Genomic DNA, 23,040 nt, shown 5'->3' with positions numbered 1-23,040 from the left:
CCTGCTCTTAACAATTGTTTCTGGACACAACAAAAAAACCAAGCCCCAGAACCATGACACGAGCAGAGAGTTTTTGAATTGGCCGGTATTTCAAACTGACCCGTACTTTCACATTCAATTAGAAATCATTTGGGGGAAAAGACTAGACCTTTCTAAGGCGGCCGCAGAGTACACAGCGTGGAAAGGCAATGGTTAAACCAAACAAAGTAGCGGCACTCCGAGGGGCCACAGCGGCTGCGGCAGCACCGCGGGCTCACAGGGACTCGGGACCCGTTCGCCACCGCCAGCGAGCGATGCCGCCTCTTTCTAGGGCAACTTTTCGCGCAGCCTCCTGGAGGGCCGGGATGGCTCCGTAGCGGCTCCGCACGCAGCGGGTACCGCCGCCGCCACCGCCCTTCCCGCGGGGGCGCCGCCCGCCCCGCGCAGCCCCCGCGCAGGGAGGCGGGCGCCGGGCGCGCCCTTGCGGTGCGCAGCGGCGGGAGGCGGGTGCCGGCCCCCCCCACCCCCGCCGGCGGGGCAGGAGCCGCCCGCGAAGCGGCGGGTCCCTCCTCCCGCCCCCCCGGGGAGCAGCCGGCGGCGGCGGAGCGGCGAAGGGGAGGGTCTAAGGCCGGGCGCACCGCGCCGCGCCGGCTGGCCGGACGGACGGGCGGCTGCCGCCGCGCCGCGGGCATGGCGGAGCCTGGCGGCGGCGGGGCCGGGGCGGCGGGCGGCGGCGGCGGGCCGCAGCAGGGCTCCCCGGCCGCCGCGGGGGTGGCCGCCGGGGGGCCGGTCCGCAGCGCCACCGAGAGCCCCGGGGGGCCCGGCTCGGCGCGCACCGCGGGGAAGAAGGCGCAGCTGCGCGCCGCGCCGCGGGCCAAGAAGCTGGAGAAGCTGGGCGTCTACTCCGCCTGCAAGGTACTCGGGCGGGCGGCCGCGGGAGCCCCCCCGCCCACGGAGGGTGGGGATTGATGGGAGGGGAGGGAGGAAGAGAGGGAGGCGGTGGGGAAGGGCCCTGCCCTGCCGGGCGCGGGGGCGGCTCGACTGCCGCCCGGCGCTGTCCGCGGAAGTGCTGACTACGGCGGTGCCGGTGGATCCTGCACCCCTGGGAGCTTTCCGGCCGGTGGCCGCAAAAATCAAACCCGCGCGCACCGAATACGGGACGGCGCGTGCAGCGCCGCCTCCCTCCCGCCCGCGGAGCTGCCCGTCCCGGCGCCGCCGCTTCCGTGCCCGCCGCTCCTTCAGTCCCTCCGCGGGAGGCGGCGGCGGGCGGGGCGGCTCTCGGTGCCGGCGGTGAGCGCTGGGTTAGCAGCGCTGCTGCAGCACTCCCCGCGTAAACATCCCGGGCGGGGAGCGGGGCCCCCCTCTTCTCTGCCCGGAGGTCCGGGACTGCTCGTGCCCGGCCGGGGCCGGTGGCCTCGCAGCGCGGAGCTGTTGACACTGCTGTAGCCGCTGCTCCGAGCTGGAGCTGCCACCGTCGCCAGCAGCTCTGGCAGAGGAGCGAAGGGCGCGGCCTCCGCACTTGGAAAGTTGTGTTCCCGGCGGTCACGTCGCGCCGGGCCGGTGTCCGGTGTGTGGTGCCCGAGCGGACGGCGAGGTCCCCTGTCCTCCTGTACCCTGCCCCAGCGGCACTCTCTGCTCCCTGTCGGCCCGGCGATCCCATTCAGGAGTGCTGCTCCTGGTTTCCCATTACGAGCGCTTTCTGTCCACCTGCGATTTTCTTCTTGGTGGGAGAAGTAGGACTCGCCTGTTTATTGTAGAGAGAGGGAGCTCGGTCAGAGCTGTCGCTCCCGCCTTCAGAGCTCTGGGCATTGTCGCTTGCGCTCAGAGCACGGGCCTCTGGCTGCGCTGCCGCTGTCAGGGCAATTTCTGGATGCACAGCGGGGCTGACATGTTTAGATTGGCAGCGCTGTTGTCAGATCTTCTAGTAATGTTTTCAGCTTTGAGAGTAGCTGTTTGTGAAAAAAGTGCATCTTATTTTCTCTATTCTTCTACTTCGGCAGATATTAAATGAAAGGCCAAGCTAACAAACGAGACGAAGCATCATTGTATGGCTCTGTAATCCTGTCTGGTGGTGCGAGGCGATTTAGCTGGATGCTGAAGGCATGGCACAATGCTGCCATGGGAGAGCAAATTATGGAAGCCACACATTGCAATGGCTTAGCTGTTTCCACATGTGCAGGCACCTACACTTCAGCTTTGGTGCATCCATGGGATGCTGTGAGATTACACTGGTGCTAATAAGGTTAAAGACCAGCTGGTGTACTTGAACTTTGCAGCACTAACTCTGGGCAGAGTGATATGGTTTGAAGCTTTCCCTTTGCACCCCCATATTTTAATGTTACCAAGGCTTGCTAATAAATGAAGCTGATTGTGAAATAGGTACATTTTTCATGGGCTGTTAGGGAAGTGTGTGTATGTTTGAATTGCTTTTTTTCTTCCCTGGTTAATGCTTTTTTTTTTTTTTTTTTTTCTTTTTTCCTCTGATGCAGCTCCAGATGATGTTTTTGAGGGTGAAAGCCTTCTCCTGCAGTGCTCTGCCCTGTAGAGGTTGCTGTGCTTTAGAGAAGCCATGTCTCCTCTGAAACCATTTGCTTTTTGGGGGGCTCGCCAGCCTCTCCCTTGCAGGTGCTTTGTGGTAAGGGGGATGAGCACCATTTGGGAGGTGAGGAGAGCATGCTGTGTCCTGCTGTCAGCTTCTCTCTGCCTCTTGCAGGACTCTGGTGATGGGGTACAGAGCAGCAACAGCTCCTATTGTCAGTGCTCTGCTGGTGTCCTTGCTGGCCCTCTGGTCTGTGACAAGTCTTGGATGCGTGTCCATGAATACCATGGATTCCATTGGTAGTGCAGAGATGGAGCAGGACCCATAGCCAGGGGTCTTCCTCCTGCCAGGATGTAGGCACGGTTCCAACACTAAATGCTGCGCTGTGTTCGGATTAAAACTGCTGTTTGACTTCTCTACAGTAGTTCAGTGGCAGGCAGCTTGCTTTCAGATCCCATAACAGAAGCAAGTAAGCAGACTGGAAGCTCCTTGTAAGCTTCTCCTGTGGGAATAAAGTGGGAAGGAATAGTGCAGGGTGGAAGAATGTTTTATTTTTCTTCCTGAACACCTGGCAGGTGCTCTAGAAGGACACTTCTTGGCTTGTAACATAAGTGATTTGCTGGAAACTGTAGCCTGGAGAAGCTGGTTTGCCAACTGTAGCAGTGCAATATGTAACTTTGAACTTTTTCTTTGGGTTGCAACTTCTCTTCCATTGATTTTGCATTTGTGTGTGTGTGAGTGCAAAAGAGCGAGAGAAGGCAAACGCACTGTCTCTGAAGGGGATATCTGTTTTCATTCAAGTAGTGACTATACATGGATCTTATGTAAATCTATATAGAGCTGTACAAGTTGGAGTGCTAAAATATGTAATGGCATCCTTAATGTCAATCACCTTCTCCCACATAAGTTTCATTGCAAAAATTCAGCATGCAGAATTTATTAGGAGCTTAACCTGAGATGTTTGGAGTAACAGGGAGCATCTGTCTGCTAGGGATGGAGAGTCACAACCCAAGAAGGTGCACAGGTCAGTGACTGTGCAGAGGGGGAGTCTCACTGGTGACAACAGAAATGCTGAGCAGAGGAGAGTAAAAGGCACTTCTCTGGGACAGTGTGCTTGGTCCCCAAGAAGGACCTCCTGTTCCTTCTTTATCCATCCCTTTTTGTCATGGGAAACATGGACAAAGACTGCTGGTAAATACATATTTGGTGTACACATATCCTCAGCAGAATGAGCCTGAAGTTGAGGGAGCTGAGACTAGACAAATGTGGGGTTTGGGTTTTTTCCTGATAAAAGAACTGGACAGGAGAGTTGTAGCTGTTGAGCTGCTCCATGTGACTTGTTCCTCTGTGAGAAAAGTCTGGGTGGAAGGCATAGAACAGGCTCTTCTGAGTAAAAAACCTTTTTAAAAGCCCAAGTCTGAAGGAGGAGGGTGGCATTCTGAACAAGATATATAATAGGAGTTGGTACAGTTTTGATGACTTTTGGAAGTACACAGTAGTGCTGTGTGCTGTGAGAGGTTTTGAATTTGGCACTTGCTGTATCCGTGTGTGTATGAATGGCTGCATACATGGTTTTGGTTTTGTCCACTGTGAAATTGAGCATTAAGCATGTGAGCTTGCAGCACTTTATATAAAAGCAGCACTGTGTGACTTACACACATAAATAAATTTAATGAAGATGTAGGAGGAAGTCTCCTTTGCATTTTTTCCCCTATTGGTTTACAGTATGTGAAAATTCCACTCTCTCTCCAGTCTCACTGTGAGCTTTTTTTGTAAATAAGGTGAAATATGTACTATTTTAATACACTAAGTTTTCTGTATACTTGTTTATTTTTCATTATATATGAAATATATATATATTTATATAATATAATATATATATATTATATATATATATTTCTTACAGTAATGCCTGGGTGTTTACAGATATTATTAAAACCCAGTAGCCTAAAGCACTTGCCCAAGGAATAATACCTCCTTGAAGAAAAGCTTTTTCCTTTAGAAAAGCAAAGTAGTCAGAGTGAGAAGGGTTGTGATGAGATGACTTGGCCAAGACCCTGAAGCAGGTGAGCAATGGCCAGATGTGGAAGTAAAATCCCAGCCCCAGGTTCCAGACCAGCTGCTGATCCCTTCTTGAAGCACTTCTTCCCACTTCTCATTCTAGAGCGACCTCTAGTTTTCCCACATATTAAAAAAAAGAAAAAAAAAAAAAAGAAAGAGTTTATAAAGTAAACCTGTACCATCTTTTTCATAATAAAATATTTTCTTTCCTGATTTTTATAAGGCAGATTAAGATGAGGCAAATTTGGCCATGTTGCTGCTGGGCTCTGTATAGTGTCAGTGCAGCTCCTTGAAGCTTAACTTGAAATGTGTTGGGATTGTTTTCTGCAGAAGTTATAAGAGACAAAGAAAATATCTAAAGCTTTCTTATTGCTTTCATTGTGGGGTGAATCTGTTTTATAATGTCTTACAGGCCCAGTTAAAGCATCTTCCTTTAAACAGGAAATATGCCATTAACTTTACAAGGTAGGAACTGGGTGCTTATTATTAATAAAAGCTTTAAATGGTAGCCTACTTCTCTTCTGTAAGTGAAACTGGAAAGTACAGGGAATAAAATAATTGGATCAATCAATAAATTAAGAACATGCTCTTTGAGCTGTCCATTAAACTGCTTATTTTGTATTGATAACGATAAATGGGTCAGATAATTTCCTGATACATATGAGTGGCTCTTTGAGTAGTGTCCAGCTGTCTGGTCCTTGGGTACTGGACATGTGAGCAGGAAAAAATATATGATTTAAGTTCAACCATGTAATTATCATTATTTATGTGATACTCTTTGATAAAGTCATCATTTTGAGCTTGCTGCTGGCAGGAAAAAGCTTGTAGGGTATTTTACACAGCTTTTGTGTTGGAGGAAGATGATGTTTTCTAGAGTAATTATGCTTGCTGGAAATGGAGAAGATCTATAATGTCCTGTGTATAATCAGTTGAGCCTGCTTTGCATCTCAATTACCAAACAGGGTAACCTGTATGATTTTAAGCTGGAAAGAAAAATGCCACACAGAAGCTTTTTGAAACTTAAATTTAGAACTGTTGGGGTCTTTTACCTTATGATTAAGTTAGCTTGAAGTTTGCACATTCTGAGGCTTATTTCACTGTCCAAAAGGAGGAGGGGTATTTTAGTCCATAGGTTATTGTAACATTCTTCGTTTATTCTTTATTATTTGGACAGCTGAAACTCACCTAAAAGGGGCTGAGATATATGCAATATTGTAACTTTCAGGCATTTTCTTTTTAAATAAAATACTGACAATTTGTGGTAAAATGTGCTGTATTTTTTCACTGTCCATATTTGACCTATCAGTCTATTTAGTATTCTAAAGGAAACAATAACTTTAGTTTGCCTAGAGTAATAGTTTTCACTGCTGAGAGCTACTGGACAGTTTGATTTCTCCTATTGTAACACTCCACCAAATATGGAAGGAGTTAAAAAGAGAATTGAAATTGTGTTGTGAAATGCAAAATGCACATAATTTCTGCAATGGGGCTTTTTTTGCTTGTTTTGTGGTTGTTTTTGTTTTGGTTTTGGGGTTTTTTTGTTTGTTTGTTTTTTTGGGTTTTTTTTTTTTTTTGTGGGGAGGGGGGCAGGAAACAGCATGTAGTTGTTATGTTTTATTTTATTGCATCCAATTTTATTAAAAACCACCAATGAAGGTGTGGTGTTCGTGATCCCTGGTCCTGCAAAGGTGACAGTCATTATTTTGCAGGCCTCATTAGGGCAGAAGTCCCCATCGTTCTACAGTGGATTCCTCAAAGCTCTGCAAATGTCCCAGAAAACAAGACTTCAGGGATTGGATGTGCTAGTTCAAATACTTTTCCTTCCTTCCCTCAAAACTGTTTTGATCTTAATTTAAGTTTTTGCAGAGGTGAAGTCATACTTTATTTTCTAATGAAAAGCAGATGAGTGACATTAAAAAAAAAAAAAAAAAGGAAGAAAGGAAAAAGCCAAAGATAGTCAAAGAAAGGATTGAATGAGCAAAATTCTGTGGAAGATTTAAAACAACTCAGCAATTTAAGCTACTGAGGAATGCACATTGCATATTCACTGCAAAATACTTGCACTGTCAACATCTACTATGAAAGTTGAGTTTTAAAGAGGACCTTTTAAGGTTCTGTTTCACCTTGGTTAACAGAACATTTATGCTGATTCTGGTGTTTTATAGAGATTAACCAAAAAAAACCACCCTAGTGGTTGGTTGGTTAAGGTCTCTAGAATAATTTGTACAATACCAGTTAACAGCTGTTGCAAAAAGATCTGGTGAGGACATACCAACAAGAGCAGAAAAAAAATTGCAGTTGAACATGCTGGTTTTATTCTTCTGTGGGTGGGTTGGTGCTTATTTTTGTCAGTTTAACTGAGCTGTTATCACGATTCGTACATCTGTTTGCATCTTTGCTGTTAATTATGGGGTGATGCTAAAGTTTACATAGTTACTCACTGTTTATAGTTTTTTGGCTTGATAGTAAACACTGTTTGGTGAGCTTCTGTGACATACTGCTTCCACTCGGAGAAAAATATCCCAAAAAGCTTGTGCCTATTTTTCAGAGGAAGTTCTGGATATGCTTCATTGTGGCATGATTTAAGGCAATAAATAATAAGCATGGTGATATGTCAGTAATTTAGTGTTGAACATTTGTCCAGACAGCTGCATGGGAAGGGTCAAATCTTACTTCCCTAAAATAATATTCATTCCTTTTTTTGTTTGACAACTCCTTCACAATTGTCTCTTGCATTTTCTTTGTCAGTAATCTGTTTTTCAGACTTTTTTTCTTTTTTTTTTTCGTTGACAGTTTCTCTGTCCTTGTACTAAATGCAGAAACTTTCATGCCAACATTGCCTTTCTCACCAAACAAGTATGGGTAGTTTATTTGGCACCGGTTTTGCATTGAGAAGCTAATTGGAAAGAGGGGGTTTTGTGTCATCTCCCAGATGTCCAGAGTCCTTGCAGCGGGGCAATCTGTGGTTTGCAGGTATCACTCAGTCGTTGGTCTCTGAAGCCCATTTAGCTTTGAGGGCCGGTATGGCTGGATGACAAACAAAACTGGCTCGATGCTTGTGAATTATAAAATTACACTGGGCTGCCTTCAGTTCTCTGCCAGTCATATTACTCTCAGAAAACACGATAGGAAAAGAACATAAACTTCACCATAAATCTTTTCAGATTGCATTTTATGAGACTTAGAAAAAAATTTGTTTTAATCTTCCCCTCGTTTCATCCTGAAGCTTCACTGATTTCACTTTATAAATGCATGGGTTGGCAGGCGGTCTGCACCCACTCGGTGAGTTTGGAGAGCCAGGAGGTTCGGGCCATGCAGGCTGTCCCATTTTCAAGGCAAACATGTGGAAATGGTTTTGCTGGGCACTTGCAGGTGGATTTCTGAGTCATCCCGGTGCCTACAGAAAATGCTCCTCACAGCCCTTGGTGCCTGCCAGACCGCCCCGGGCCAGGCAGAGGCCACGGCACCCAGGGCCAGCAGCCCAGCTGGATAAATGCTTAAGCCTCAGGGATGGTAAAAACATCATGCGGTGCTCAGCAAACTGCAGGCAGCAGTTTTCTTGGTTCTCAGGTTACTGAATATTGAAATGAGTTTAAAAGAATAATTTACCAGCCATTTACAAAGCTGTCAGTGTTAGGAGCTGTCAAGCTGTGATCCTTTCTGCTTCTCCTGGGTTCTTCTTCCTTAGGTAGGATGGGATTTGGAAACTTAAAAGGAAAATGAAATAGGTTCCTGAAATAGATCACACTAAATGTATGCAGAATCAGTTTTGAAAAATGATACATTAGTGCTGCATATATTACCATCAAAATTTTTCCTACTAAGATTGTTTCAGCTATAAATATTATGCAGCAATTGGCATACTTTCCTCACAGAGGTCTCGGCAGTGCAATTTCATGAGTATCTTTTTACAACCCAGTGCACAGATATCTCTGAAGAGTAGAAAAGCAGGCTTTCTTTCCAATTAGATCTTCAAATAGGCATACGAATGATATTAGAATAACCGAGATCTTTTGGATATGCAGAAGGAAATCCTCTTCTGTAAAGCTGCTCTTTGATAACTTTGAACTTCTGAATGATTTGGGACACGACTACCAAAGTCACAACCTCTCCCTTCATGGTCTTCCCTTTTAGCTGCATTCTCTTGGTGGTTGTTTCACACTCACTGAGCGTATGTAAACTTTCTAGGGGAAGCAGCAGGTTGCAGTGGAAGTGTCACTGTCTTTGGCAACTGTTGCTTTTGTGGCCAAGCGTTCCTTGCCTTAAACAGCCTTCTCCAATAGTGCATTAATTGTTTGGTTATTTCAGCATTAGTTAACCCTGCCTGGGTTGTCATGGGCTTGGTTTCATCTGTGTCATTCCTTGGTGCCTGTGTAGCTGATGAGGCAGTGACAAATGTGTTGCCTGTTAGATAACCCGTTTATGTTTAAATAATTAAATCTATCTCGGTGACAGGATTTGTAAATTCAGATTTACTAGTAAATATTTCAATACGTCTTTCAGTAGAGTGAGGGCTTTCTGTAAAGGAACTAGCCAGGGTTTGTTACGTATTCTTCTTACCAAACTGTGCTAATCTCCCTCTCTTCTATTTCTGATCATTTCCAGAAAATAAGGGTTAGTAATGTGGTAGATAAAAAATGCAAACGAAACAACAGCGAAACTCGCCAACTCACCTCCTCTCAGCTCCCCCGCAAAAAAAAAAAAAAAAAAAAAAGGCAACTTGTATTGCTTTTGAAATAAAGCAGTTTCAGCGAGTTTCTGTGGTTTATGGCGTTGATCGATATCCCTTTGCTTTGATTTCAGGCCGAGGAATCCTGTAAATGCAATGGGTGGAAGAACCCGAACCCGCCTCCCACGCCGCCGCGGGCCGAGCTGCAGCAGGCGGCGGTCAGCCTGGCCGAGCCCTGCCGCAGCTGCAGCCACGCACTGGGTGAGCTTCCTCCTCCTCCTCCTCCTCCTCCTCCTCCTCCTCCCCGGGCACACAGGGATGACATGCCAAGGCCTAGAAATGGGAGATACGATTAGGTGTAAACGTCAGTAGCTTAGATTGAAATATGTTTACTATTTAAAAAATATGGTGTGGAAATAGCCTAAAATTAGTTTTAGAGAAATTCATCTAAGGTGTGATTTCTAGCAACACCGACGACATTCAGAGTTGTTAAAATGTAAAAGCGTTGTTAAGCTACCCGTAAGAATTTTAATTCTTTGTGTTCCATATGCGTTAACCTTACATAGCTGTATCTGCCCAAGGCAAATGACTCTCTCCTGTGGGCTGTATAATGTTTCCTTACTTTAGAACAAAGTATAAAATATTCTTGAACATCGCTAAAGCACATGCTCCTAGCTACAAAAAGAACCATGTCTTATAAATGTCACAGAAAATACAACTAGGGTTGTACATCTTAGCGTGGTCTATGTTACTGTGCAGACAGCTTGCATGTCTTGGAAGCAACTGCTCAAGATCCACTGTTAAGTACTGTTGTGGTTTTTGGTTTTGTTTTTCAGACTTAGAATAAATAACAATTTGTTACCCACATAGCCTGTAAAACAGTGCTGAATCACTCATATTATTGTATCACTGTATTCTTGTTTTAAGAATTTATACTTATCTAAAATAAAAACTGATGGCTGTTTCTGTATATATAAGAATCACAGAATAGTTTGAGTTGGAAGGAACCTTTTAAAGGTCATCTAGTCCAGCCCCCTACAGTCAGCAGGGATACCTTCTGTTAGATTGGGTTGCTCTGTGTCCCAGCCAACTTCAACTTGAATGTTGCCAGGGAATGGGATATCCATCACCTCTCTGGGCAACTTGTTCCAATATTCTACCACCCTCATCATAAAAAAACCCTTTTTCTAATAGCTAATCTAAATCAATCTAAAGCCACCACCCCTTTTCCTGTCACTACATGTCCTTGAAAAAGTCCCCCTTTGGCTTTCCTGTGAGCTGCCTTTGGGTCCTGGAAGGCTGCCCTATGATCTCCTAGGAGCCATCTCTTCTCTGGTCTGAACAACCTCACACACTCAGCCTGACTTCACAGGAGAGGTGCTCCAGCCCTCAGATCACCTTCATTGCCCTCCTCTTGACTTGTTCCATCATAGATCCACATCCTTCTAAGTAAATACTGAATAAAATTCAGCTAAAATAAATTTCAGAACTAATTGAAAAGAAGCAGTTACTATTTAATTTTTGTTGCTGCCCAAAACTTAGGACAATGAAATAAAAAAGGGAAATTAAAAACCTTCACAATAGATCATTTATTATTTTACTTTTGAAAAAAAAATGTACTTTGAATGGAATATTTTTTTCTATTTTTTTTTTTTTTGCATGGGATTTATTTCTACTTCTGCTCTCTTTTTGATACACTCATTACATGCGATTTTTTTCTAGGCTTTTCAGTGGAATTTTTTCCTGATATTCCAAATCTCTGAGTTTGCTTGCAGGATGAGATTAACAAATGCATATTATCACAGAAAATTCAGTCACTTTAGCCAAGTTAGTTTCAACTTTTCATCACACAGCTTCTCTGTGCTGCTTCTGCCTGGGTAATTAGGGTGGCTTGTGTTACCCATCCCCTTCAATCCTGGCCTTTGAAGAAAGAGCTTTTTCTTGGGGTTTGTTTTTTGTGGTGTGATTTTTTTTGTTGTTGTTGGTTTTTTTAATTTGCAAGATGTACCTGTCAGTTCTCTGTTCTTCAGCAGAATGTGTGCATGCTTTGTGTTTTGTAGAAAAACTCAGCTCTTCTAAAAGCTGAGCCTGATTTGGGTCTATTAAAAATATTAAATCATTCTTTAGCTAGGGAACCAGGGAAAACCAGTACTGTAAAACCAGCAAAAGTATTCTGTCAAGAAGCTGTATTTTTATTGACTGCTCTTTTTAGAAAATACTTCTTCTGACTGCAGCTAATGAGGAAGATGTTTCATTTAAAATAACTGAAATGAGTTGCTGTGTGCTTCCTCATACTACTGGAAAAATATGTCTTTCAGCTCTGTTTTTCAAGATAATTTTCCTATTAATCTCCTCTAAATTTGTGTGTTTCTGCTGAATACCTTTAAAACCAGATTTACCACAAGGTATGTGGGCTTTACATTAGCTGTGCTGCTTTTTCTTCTCCTCAGAAAGCCATTGATGTAGCAATGTAGAAATTCCTGTGCTGGTTAAACCTGTACCTAAAGTAAAATGTAATTTTTTTTCCTTTTCTAGAATTTATTTTTTCATCCAGAGGTAATCCTACATACAATCTTGCTGGAGGTGTGTCTTTTTGGAGGTGTGGTTTGATCTTCAAGCCAGTGCACCTTTTGGTGCATAAATCTATTTGATTTTGTGTATTATTGTCTACTTATGCACAACTTATATTCATCTTTTCGGTGCTCAGCCCCACATTTTGGCTCAATGTGGTTGTTTAGATGAATATTTCTTTTATTTGGGTGATGTATTTTTCAACACTGTGACTGGATTAAATGCTGGGACAATTCACTGTCCACCAGCTGCAAGACCAGGTGTTGCATAGTCAGAGACTCTGCCCCTTTCTATTTGATTGTTTCTCATGTGTTGCAGGGTGCATTTTTTAATTGGTAAACATTGCAGTCTTCCTATCATTGAGCCTTGTTCTTTCTGCTTGCTTTTTTGTGCATGCCCTAGCAACCTATACATGTGATATTTAAATTTTTTTTCAGGCATACCAGCAACTGAAGAAGGGTGCACCAGTTGAGCAGTGCATGTGATTGGGACTGTGTAACTCTAGTCAAGAGTGATGCAGTATTCAATGTCGGTGTACTAAATCTTTAATTCTAATAAAATGCTTACTAATAGCCACAGAGTTTGGGAATGGGCTTTCTGAAGAAAGATAGTTTGTTGGCCTGGTGTGTAAACATTGGTGTCTCTGGTAAATACATGCTGGTAATACACTTAACTTTTAGATTCACAGTAGTGGTAATAATTGTCTAGTTTAATAAAATGTTTAAACACCACTAGGTAGTCAAGGTTCAGTATTGTTATGGAAACTGCATAGAAATGGCTTCTTATGCTGATGTTTTATTCATTTGTTGAAGGCAAGGTTTCTTTGGTATGTTATCAGTTTCTAATGCAAAGCTCCTCTAGGAGGATATTTATTACTTGCAAATGATCAGGACAAACTGCTGGGAATATTAACCCTTCATACCTGTCTTAAGGACAGAAGCTAAATAATTTTATTCTGCCCAGAATACTGAATATTTATCCTCAAAGGAAGCTCATGATGGCCATGTGCCTAAGACACTATATTATAAATTTTCATGTAAGTGGAAACAGTTGCTGACATATTTTTAAAGTTCTGCATTACAGTGTACTTTTTACTTGAAGCTGAATAAAGGTATTGGATTCAAATATTTTGGTATCGTACTAAACTTCCCAAAACAAACCAGCTTTGCTGGGTGGCCAATAAATATGATCATTTCAAGTCAAGTGTTGTTTTTCCTCACTAGCTCCCTGACTAAGGAGTCAGATTTCCATTGAAAAAATATGTTAATCTTAAGAAGTAAATATAGATAAAATTTATTAAAATATAAAAATAAAGAAAATAAAAAGCTAATATTCCCGAAGTTAAAAGTATTTTTCTCTTTTTTTGAAAGGATGTTTTCTTGTCCTCTCTGAGGAAAGGATATGCATACCAGCTACATTGGCCTGGAGTCAGCCAAAATCATTGCTTTTTGTAATGCAAATATCTTCTTTCTGGGAGTTGACTTTTTGTTTTACACTGCCTTCCTTCTTCCCGGGGGCAGTTGTTTTAACCAGCTTGAAATAAATGTCCTGTTTTACAGAGAGAGACCTCAAGCTTTTGAAAATTACAGATGTGGAACTGTATTTACGTTTGGAGATGATAAAAGGGAGTTTGTCACTTGGAAATTGTGGCATTCGTAAACTTCTGAACCAAAGAGCACATACAGTCTGCAAAATCTCTGTTAATCAGTGCATGCACAAAGCACAGTTTGATCTTACATGATATGAAAGCAAGGGACTTAGCCAATAATCCCCAGTTTAAAACAAAATGGCATTTTTTGGAACTGGGGTTTTTTCACTCTTCACAAAGGATGGTGCTGCTTACATCTGGATTACATAATTTATGGAAATTATGGATTTATTTTCTTAAGGCAAGAAACCTTGTCTCAAAGACATAGCTCTAGGACAAAAATGTATGTAGTTAGTTATATAGTGCAACATATTAATACAAGCAGGACTTGTGTAGTCTGCTTTAAGTTGTAACAGATGATGGGATTCCAACCAGCTGCTATTCCTCTGCTGTGGAAATTACCACCTCTGGTCACCCTTTACAAACTGCTCTGATGTGACACAGGTTTCAGTTACCTCTGATAAGATGTGTTCTGTTCAAGTAGGTTATTACAGGATCAGTGCCTTTACAGTTAAGGCTTCGTGGGGGATGTCCTGAGCTGTAGTTGTTTTATGGGTTCTCTCAGTAGCCTTTTACAAGTTTGGGTTTTTATTTTGTTTAGCTGCTCATGTTTCTCACCTGGAGAATGTGTCTGAAGAAGAAATGAACAGGCTCCTGGGGATTGTATTGGATGTGGAATATCTGTTCACCTGTGTCCACAAAGAAGAAGATGCAGACACCAAGCAAGTTTATTTCTACCTGTTCAAAGTAAGCTGAACTTGTAGAGTATCTTCTCAGATTTTTCTTTCTCACACATAAGCCGATTTCATCGCCGCTTGGGCGCGGATTGACTTTACTTGCCAAGACAGTTTTCCTCTAGGATGATGCTCTACTGATTAACCATGGGCTGGACGTTCTGGTACTTGCATTGTACCGATTCTTATTCCAAAAGTCATCCAGATGGTTGAAGAACTGACCCTGAGTCCCGTGTATAAACTGCAACCTTCAGTCACTGACATACCAGGAAAAGTCAATTGACATGGATGGTAACTTAGTTGCTGCCTGCATTTCCCCAGAGGAATCTCTTGCATGTATTTCAGAGAAGGTGATTTCACAGTGAAGTTTAGTAATTACAAATTCAGGTGATTAAACAAGCAGATATATAGCTGGGAGGATTTCAACACTGCTCACAGTGTGTTGTGCCCTTGTGACTTCCATTGACACTGTGTATGAAAATATACTGACTTCTAAAAATTTGTGTATTTTTAACAGCTTTTGAGGAAGTGCATTTTACAGATGGGAAAACCGGTAGTGGAAGGATCTTTGGAAAGCCCCCCATTTGAGAAACCTAGCATTGAACAGGTAGAGTCAAAATGTGGATTTTGTCATTGTGTGGTGGAGTTTTTTTGTTGTTGTTGTTGTTTATTTGCATATTTTTAAAATTTTTTTGGCGGGGGTTTGGAAGTTTTGTTTTGGTGTTTTTTGCAGTTTGTTTTTCTTTTTGTAAATATAAGAACTGGTTTTGAAAACGGCATTTTTTAAGGCACTCTGCAGACGTTTCTGTGTTCTGCTTAGGGCAAAATAGGGGGCTATAGGAGGTTGCTGTTGGTTCTCCTTTTAGTTTGTACAATGGTTACATTATTTGACTTCTCATCATTGGTCTTATGCTTTAATGAAACTGACTTTTTTGTGGGTTTAGAGAATTAACTTGAAATGCTACTTTTATGTGGGCAGTTCTAATCTTTCTTTGTTTCAAGTGATGAAAAATGCTGTTGAAGTTTTGAAATCCAATATTAAAATGACACTCGCCTTCTGTATAGCAAGAAAAATGTTACAGTCCAATTCAGTGAGATCATAGCCTTCTCTTTCAAAGGGTACACAAGAAAAAAACAAAGCTGAAACCAAAGAATAATTGAGGCTTTTGTGACTCTCAGTAGATAAAGAACATATGACAAGTTCAGTTTTTGGTTGAGCAAGCTCCTAAGAATGCACTTCTGGCAGACAAGTGGGCCCATGATCTCCAGTGAGACTATGCAGAGGCTCACATACCTCGCTGAAACAGGAGCTCGATGTTTTCCCATCTGTGGATGAATGGATGTTCTATTGTTAAACAGGATAATTTAAATGTGAAGACTGTTATGTGTAGTAATTATTTTTTTGCAACTCTCACTTCTTATCATTTAGGAAGATCAAACCACTTTATTGCTGAATTTTTGAGAAGTCGTCACTTTAAGTTTTCATTTAGTTTGAGTATAAACAAAAAATGTGTGTGTGATCCTCCATGGCTCCTAATCATTAAAATACACTATTAAAAAGGTTTTGTACAATGCAATTTTTTGTCAAATTCTTCATAATGTTCAAGTTACTTCAGAAAATAAAGCATAGAGATTAAAGGGTAATTCTTCTTACATCTTATTTTGAAATAATTTTCCCTTAAAGAAAAACCAATATTTTCAATTCTGTTTGTAGCAGCTTAGCCACACTACCAAATAGAATATTTTGTTAAGTACCGCTATTATAATGGATTTATAAAATATGTGTTGCAGCACTTCTAGTCACCCATTTTAATCATGTTCAGTAGATTTTTTTTCAAACTGGACAGTGTCCAAAGTACAATGAGGAGATGTGACTGTGAAATATTAAGACTTCTTGAAGAAATAACATGAATAATATGATTTGTAGACATAAACTGAAGTAGAAGTCCATAAGCCCTAATCTATTAATGAAAAGTAGCTGGAGAGTTTTGAGGGTGATAGTTTATTTAGGTATAGATTAAAGCCTACCAGAACTTTCTGTGTTCACTGACTTTGAGAAGGAAGGAAAAAAGGAATTTTTTCTTCTTTCCCTTTCCATCAGCTGCTGAGAGTAGGTTAAAAATACCTGGATGTGCCTCCTGCTGTGTACACAGGTACCAGCTTGTGGCATCTGCATGAGTAGCTGAGCAAGGAGTTCATGGGTCGTTGATATTTCTTTTCTTTCCCACACAATGCAAGTTCATGATAAACATAAAGTGAGGAATGTTTGAGGACACTCCTATAAAATTATAGCTAAATTACTAAACAGAATTAAATTAATTCAGAATTAACAGAATTAATTTCATTTAATAATTAAATTATTAAAGCACAATTTTCTTACTTTTCAAGGGTGTGAATAATTTCGTGCAGTACAAATTTAGCCATTTACCCTCGAAGGAAAGGCAAACAATAGTGGAACTGGCTAAAATGTTTCTGAACCGCATTAACTACTGGCACCTGGAGACACCTTCCCAGCGAAGACTAAGATCACCCAATGATGATATTGCAGGGTATAAAGTGAATTATACCAGGTAATGCTGCTTTTGCTTGTTAGGAGTCTTCCTTACGAATAGGGTACAGGAGTACACCAGTATCTTTGTGCCACAGGTGGACTTCGTGAATTCTTGCAGCCGTGGATTTAACATGAAGACCTAAGGGCTTTAGTGGGAGTATATCAGTTTCAAATGCATCCTTGAGTCTTGAGATATGTGCTTTATCAGCCAAGAACAGGGCATAGAGCTGGAACATTTGTATCTAACAATGCTTTTGCAAGGTCTGTGTTTGTGAAGTGCTCTCAGTCTTAAGATACGTGCCTCATGTAAGATCTGTATTTATTATTCAACTTAAAAAAGAAAAAGTGAGAAGATATATTTAGCACTGTAAAGCATCACTGTTTGGAACCAAATCACAGAGGAGTTGAAAAATTAGACTAATTTTGCAAGTGCTTGAATGCCAAATGGGGAACAGATATTACTAGGTTCCTTAAAATTACAGTTCTTGTTATGACCATTTAATGCATTGTTAGAATTCAAAGGAATAACTTAGTCGCTGGAGGATGAGGAGCTAGGATCAAAAGACATGTCTCTATTTATTTTCTTTTTCTCACAGGAGTAGTGCAGTGCCTTTTTCAGTGAGCACAGTCAGAGCAGCTCAGGGTCCTGCCGGTCACGCAGCAGATAGTTAACCTCTGTCAGCACGCTGTTCTCAGGAATGCCCAGGGCATCTCTGCTGGCCGAGGGTGAGCACCACCTTCTGGCTGCTTTCCTGGTGGCCTTTGCTCTCATGCACCTCCTCTCCGTGAAGGAGAACAGCAGCAAACCTGGTCTGAGTGGAGACTCTGGCTAGTGACAGAGTAGACTGCGCTATGTCGGACCCAGATGTCCTGTCACCCCAAATAACTGCCATAAAGGGCAGTTATAATCCACGGTGCTCCTAAGGCCATATTTGGTGGGTGTTTGACCTCCATTTGTTTGTGATAATCGGTGTCAGCCAGGGGTGGTAGGAGTTAAATCTTATTAAGAATCGATAGCTCATTTGTTCTGGTTGGTGGTTTTTTGTTGTTAATTATTTTGTCACTTGTGTTTTCTCAACCATCCTGCCCACAGTCCTTAAGGTCCCCCCCCAACCCAAAGTGCTCTTCCCATCTCTCACTTGTCATTGTGAGCTTCTCTCCTCTGTGTTGTGTGAGGCATTGCTCAGGGTGCTGCTGTGCACCATGGGCTCACCCGAATTTTTGCAGTCACCAATTTCATTTGAGAACCTGAGGATTTGAATGAAACTGTATCAGAGTTTCACACACATTCTTGTGTTTTGAGAGCTGTGCTTTATCAGCCAAGAACAGGGAGTAGAAGTCTGTGAACAGCTCTATCTCACAACTCTTTTGCAACTCATGTTTGCAAAGATTAAGGCGCAAGAGTTTGGGAGAACATTTGGAGACAGGCTGTACTTTGGGTCTGGATGAGAAAATGTGTGCAGGATCCAGCACAGTATGTTTGCATCCAATTCCTAATATTTTCATTTCTGGAGCTTTCATAATGGTTGTGGTCTGATTCTGCCAAAGCTCCAGATACCAATGACTGTTCACTTACACACAGATATCAAAATCTTGTTTATAAGATTAACAGGTATTGTGATCTACATAGGCATTTTACTCTTGAGTTGTCTTTTTGGTACCATAATCTCTTTTCCTAGAAAAGAACCATGACATGCTGTAATTTTCCTTAGTGCAAAGTTTATTATGGATAGAGATACTGGTAATGAAAGAGTAACAAGTCAGACTATAATGGGAAGAAGCCAACAGGTGGAAAACCAGGGCAGGAATCCAGTTGGATTGGGGTGGAGCTAGTTAAAAGTGTCACCCATTTGGCCTCTGTGTGGAGAAAGGTAGAAGTTTAGAGGGTAAAACAGGCTATGCTAAGGGTCTTTGGAGTCAGTGGCAGGAGATGTGTGAGGCTGAATGAATGAGCTGTGGAGAGAATCCCTGATGTACCCATGAATTTTCTGTAATCTATGATTATTGTCTGGAACTGGAACACTTTGTGTAAACTGGACTGCAGAGAAAAAAATATGTATAGAAACTTAAAAGTACTTGGTTGTCATTTTTGTGAAAAACTGGGCAGTATAAATGCTGCTTAAGTCTGTCGAGCCTTGAAGTGGAACCAATTTATATGGTGAAATAGCTTTCAGCTGCATTTTACATGATGTGGGTAATGGTTTTATTGCATTAAGTCATATGTTAGATGGTGATAATTATCTGGCTTTTTTCCTCTTTACAGGTGGCTTTGTTATTGCAATGTCCCTCAGTTTTGTGACAGTCTACCTCGGTATGAAACCACCCAGGTTTTTGGTAGGACATTGCTTCGCTCTGTTTTTACTGTAATGAGACGACAACTGCTGGAGCAGGCCAGGCAAGAAAAAGACAAGCTTCCTCAAGAAAAACGAACACTAATCCTCACTCATTTTCCAAAGTAAGGGGTGACAGTGTGCCTGCATTCAAAGTTAACCAGGAAAGGAAGAAATTACGTTCAGATTAAAATAATTTATCTTTTCATTTAGTAGCAATGGGATACTGCAGCTTCCTTTACTGCCATAACTTAGTGTATTTTATGTATATAACTGTTTGCTTTGTTTTGTCCTAGGGTTCACTTTATGAAAAAGATTATTAATATTGCCAGGGGATTGTGCTTTTTGCTTATTAGCAGGTATTGTAGATCCATTACTTTCTTTTTCTGCAGTCCTTGGAAACAGTGTAGGTCCAGACCTCCAAAAACATGCTTGCATCTGCTTTGGTGATAGAGCATTAAAAAAAAGGGGGGCATTGTGCAGAGTTTTTAAGAATTTCTGTTTAATTCAACGTAGTAATAGTGAAGAAAATAGTTACCCCACGCCTAGAGGAGATGAATTTATTACAGAGGAGTCAGTATAGAACTGCATAATTGAATCCTAAACTCATAAATTTCATACTGGGCATCTTTTCCAGTACTGGAATGTTGATGACAATCTCTCACAATAAAACAGCAATAATTCCCTGTAGGGGTATTGAAACAGGCTCAACTTTGACAGTCCTTAATTTCAAACATTTTACTGGTAGTAAAGAGGGGTAGTGATGATGACAAGATCATTCATTGTAATGGGTTCCTGTTAAAATAGTGTATCACTTTAAATATATCCATATTTTACAAGGATAGCTTGGTTCTCCAAGTCATACTTTAAAAGCCTGTCCCTCCTAACAACTGAACTACAGAACTGAACCTACAGAAGACCTGGTGGCACTGATGCTACCTATGCAAGCTACTGTGTTGGGCCAGAAGATGGGTTAGAGCTCAGGGGAATGAAAAACAACCTGAACTTTCCTAAGCTGAGTAGAGGCAGGATTTGTTGCTCCTACTATTAGAGCTTATTTGACCACTGAAAAATGTACACTGTCTTTGGGATAGACTGTTACGGATACAGGAATGTCTGTGCATGTCTGGGAACAAGATCATGATGTGGCCCTGAAACAGATTTCAAAAAGGCCTTAACACTCCATTGATGCAAGGAGCAGATTTGTGGAGGAAGTATGTGTGCATATGCCCCTGTTTTCACTGCCTTTTAAAGCCTTTCGCAGTAATTTGAAAAATGTTATTATTCACTGCAATTCCTTTTGATATTCTGCTGGGGAAAAAAAGACAAGTACTGTTGCAGATGATCTATGGGAAGTATGAATAACGTTTTAAATCTTTCATGGGCTATACTTACATGAAGCATTTGTGTTTCCTCTGGCATTGTGCTGAGTGAACCCCCACAGAGGAGCTGTGTCTCAGGGCATGGAGCCTGGCATTGGCACAGGGCTCTCCTTTTGGGCCAAGGGAGCACCCATGGGTTGTGTCTGTGCATACCTTGGAAGTAGTTGCTAAAGGGGATGAAGGCAGAGCCTCTGTGCTGCCTGGAAATGGAGCTTTGGTCAAGGTTGAATTTGTCCTTCTGCTCCATCACAGATGGTCAGGTCACTGTTACAGACTTTTTAGCCATTATCACCTGTACAGACAGCAGCAAACACCACACATTGCTTAGGTACAGTACAGAGTCTGGCTTGATCCTGAAAATCCCTATCCTGTTCAAGGAAGCTTTACTCAACAGTCCTGTTGGTTTCAGCTGAACAGTTTCTATACATATAGAAGACTCCAGAGAGTAGAAATGTGCCATGTCAACTTCTGGTCTGAAAACCCCTTCTGTGCAGCACAGGATAAGCAGCTGTCTTGCTGCTGGGAGGGAATTGGTGTATTAGCCCTGAGAGGGTGAGCGTGCTGGAGAGTCTGATCTATGGAATATAATAATGCAAAGAGAGGTTTAAAATCGTGCTGTTTTTGTAACTGCACCAAAGTAAGGTGAAACTACCGTTATGCAACCACAAACATGCAATTAAATGTTGCAGTAGGACACTTAAAGGAATGAAAATATCTTCCTAAGAGCATTGTTAATAACACTGGGATTTTATCAAAGGCAGAAAGCAAATGCATCTGCAAAATACTGGTTTATCAAAACAGACATGTTTTGCCATCATTGTATAGCATCAATCAGCTCATAGCTTTCTCATTAGTGGAGTTTTGATCTGTAAAAGTAGTTTGTAACTGTCTTTTTCTATGCTTGCAAATTAGATAACTACTGCTTTTAATCAGAGGTAAGGTTTCATAAGTGAAAGCACTCTACTCAATTAGGATACTTCATGTCTACTCTGGCTTGTGATTTTTGCATGTGTGGGGGTTTTTTAATGGTATTGGCCAACAGAATTTCCTTACTCAGTAAATGTTTTTAATTTAAAAACATTGCAAGTGCTTATTTTGAAAAGAACCTGTTTGGAATGATCCCATTAAGTTGATATTTTGTCTGGTTTTGTGTCTAGGTTTCTGTCTATGCTGGAAGAAGAAGTGTACAGCCAGAATTCTCCCATTTGGGATCAGGATTTCATGGTGTCTAGTTCCCGAACTGGCCAGCTGGGAATCCAGACAGGTAATTTGCATTTAGTGATGGGTAACACAAATGAAAACTGCATGATTTAGGACTAATGTGGGGCTTTTTAGTATATATATAGAGAGAGGGAGATGTTAGTCTGTGACCTTTTAAAATAATAGTTTCATTCTCTTAATTGGTGAAACAACTTCTCCCTTTATTGAGTTTGATTTGTCCAACAAGTCTTAGAGCACTGTAAATTGGACAGCTGAAGCTGAATGATGAGATTTTGCTTTTCAATAGAGCCTTACAAAAACCCTTTTCATGAAGCTAAATACCAGCAGGCTTGGCAGGTGTGTGAAGGAAGTTTGTTTTCTTAGCTTCTGCTCAGCACTGCGAACTAATAAAGCCTGATGTTGGCAATCCCTATTATTCAGCAGTCCCTCCTTAGGTAGAATCTAAGGATTTAGTTTAGAAGAATACACTGAGATAAAGCTTTAATGTCTCTACTTGTGTGAATTGGTGGCATTGCTCTATTGCACAGTGTTCACTGTTACTTTTTGGGTGGTGGGTGTCCATCATTGTGAGTCTTTCCATCAGCACTAGAATGGGTTCCATGACCTGATTTTTTTGTGTTTGTTTTTTATGTCATTGCAGTTATCAGTCCACCTCCTGTTGCAAGATCTGTTGCATACAGTGCAAGTCCTTCATCTCTGGAGCAATCCAACAGTGGGAGTATGAGTCCAGCTTGTAAAGTTTCTTCTGCCCTTGACCCAAACTTAGGTAATGGAGAATGATCCTTGCCTTTTGACTTCTGTTGATACTATCGGTAGTTGCAGTATATGGTAACCTTTGCCTTCACTCTGCATTAGCAAACTTGAGGTGTTTTTGCTGAAAGATTTGCACACACATACCTTTTTCTCCACTGTGGTAACGTTTAACTAACATAAAAGGCAACTGTATTTGCAAAAAACCCCAACTGGTTTGTTTAAATTAAATTAAAATGGGGAAAGGTCTGCTGGTGTGAAAGGTTTTTGAAAAATGCATTTCCTGGAGTATATCTGTTATAAGCCATGAGGAGAGGTTTCATTTAAATAATGGCAGAGTAGAAGGGGCCATCACATTTGGGTTTTTTAATCTTTCAAGGTACTGAAAATGCATACATTTCAGCAGTGAAGAAAAACACACACACACCAACCAGGTTAAAATTAAAACTTGAATGAGGTTAGGTCAAAAAGAAAAAAAAAGCAAAAAACCTTGTAAGAAAAAATTGGTGGATGCATAAATTCTCGTAATAAATCCTTTTTCAAATACTTCTGGATTAATGAGCCTTTCAAGAGAGGTTGCTAGGTCACAGAGATGATCCCAAGCT

At 41.7% G+C, this 23,040-nt stretch overlaps 1 protein-coding gene across 5 annotated transcripts in view; it reads left to right on the top strand.

Moving 5' to 3' along the window:
• Positions 1-521: 521 nt before the first annotated feature.
• The window catches only part of KAT2B (lysine acetyltransferase 2B), a 40,307-nt gene continuing 17,788 nt past the window's right edge, over positions 522-23,040 (top strand). For 4 of the 5 annotated variants that reach the window (XM_066194662.1, XM_066194669.1, XM_066194686.1 and 1 more), the window contains exons 1-8: positions 522-894; positions 9,383-9,509; positions 14,069-14,214; positions 14,719-14,808; positions 16,590-16,771; positions 19,016-19,207; positions 21,622-21,728; positions 22,326-22,451. In XM_066194662.1, coding sequence (XP_066050759.1) covers positions 670-894; positions 9,383-9,509; positions 14,069-14,214; positions 14,719-14,808; positions 16,590-16,771; positions 19,016-19,207; positions 21,622-21,728; positions 22,326-22,451 — 1,195 coding nt within the window. In that variant the 5' untranslated portion in view covers positions 522-669. The remainder of the gene's footprint in view (positions 895-9,382; positions 9,510-14,068; positions 14,215-14,718; positions 14,809-16,589; positions 16,772-19,015; positions 19,208-21,621; positions 21,729-22,325; positions 22,452-23,040) is intronic. The other variant, XM_066194653.1, reaches the window with a different exon arrangement.

This window comes from Chamaea fasciata, unplaced genomic scaffold, assembly GCF_029207755.1.
Source record: "Chamaea fasciata isolate MVZ Bird 193981 ecotype frontalis unplaced genomic scaffold, bChaFas1.0.hap1 SCAF_1, whole genome shotgun sequence".
NCBI lineage: Eukaryota > Metazoa > Chordata > Aves > Passeriformes > Sylviidae > Chamaea > Chamaea fasciata.
This window is presented reverse-complemented; position numbering and strand designations above follow the sequence as displayed.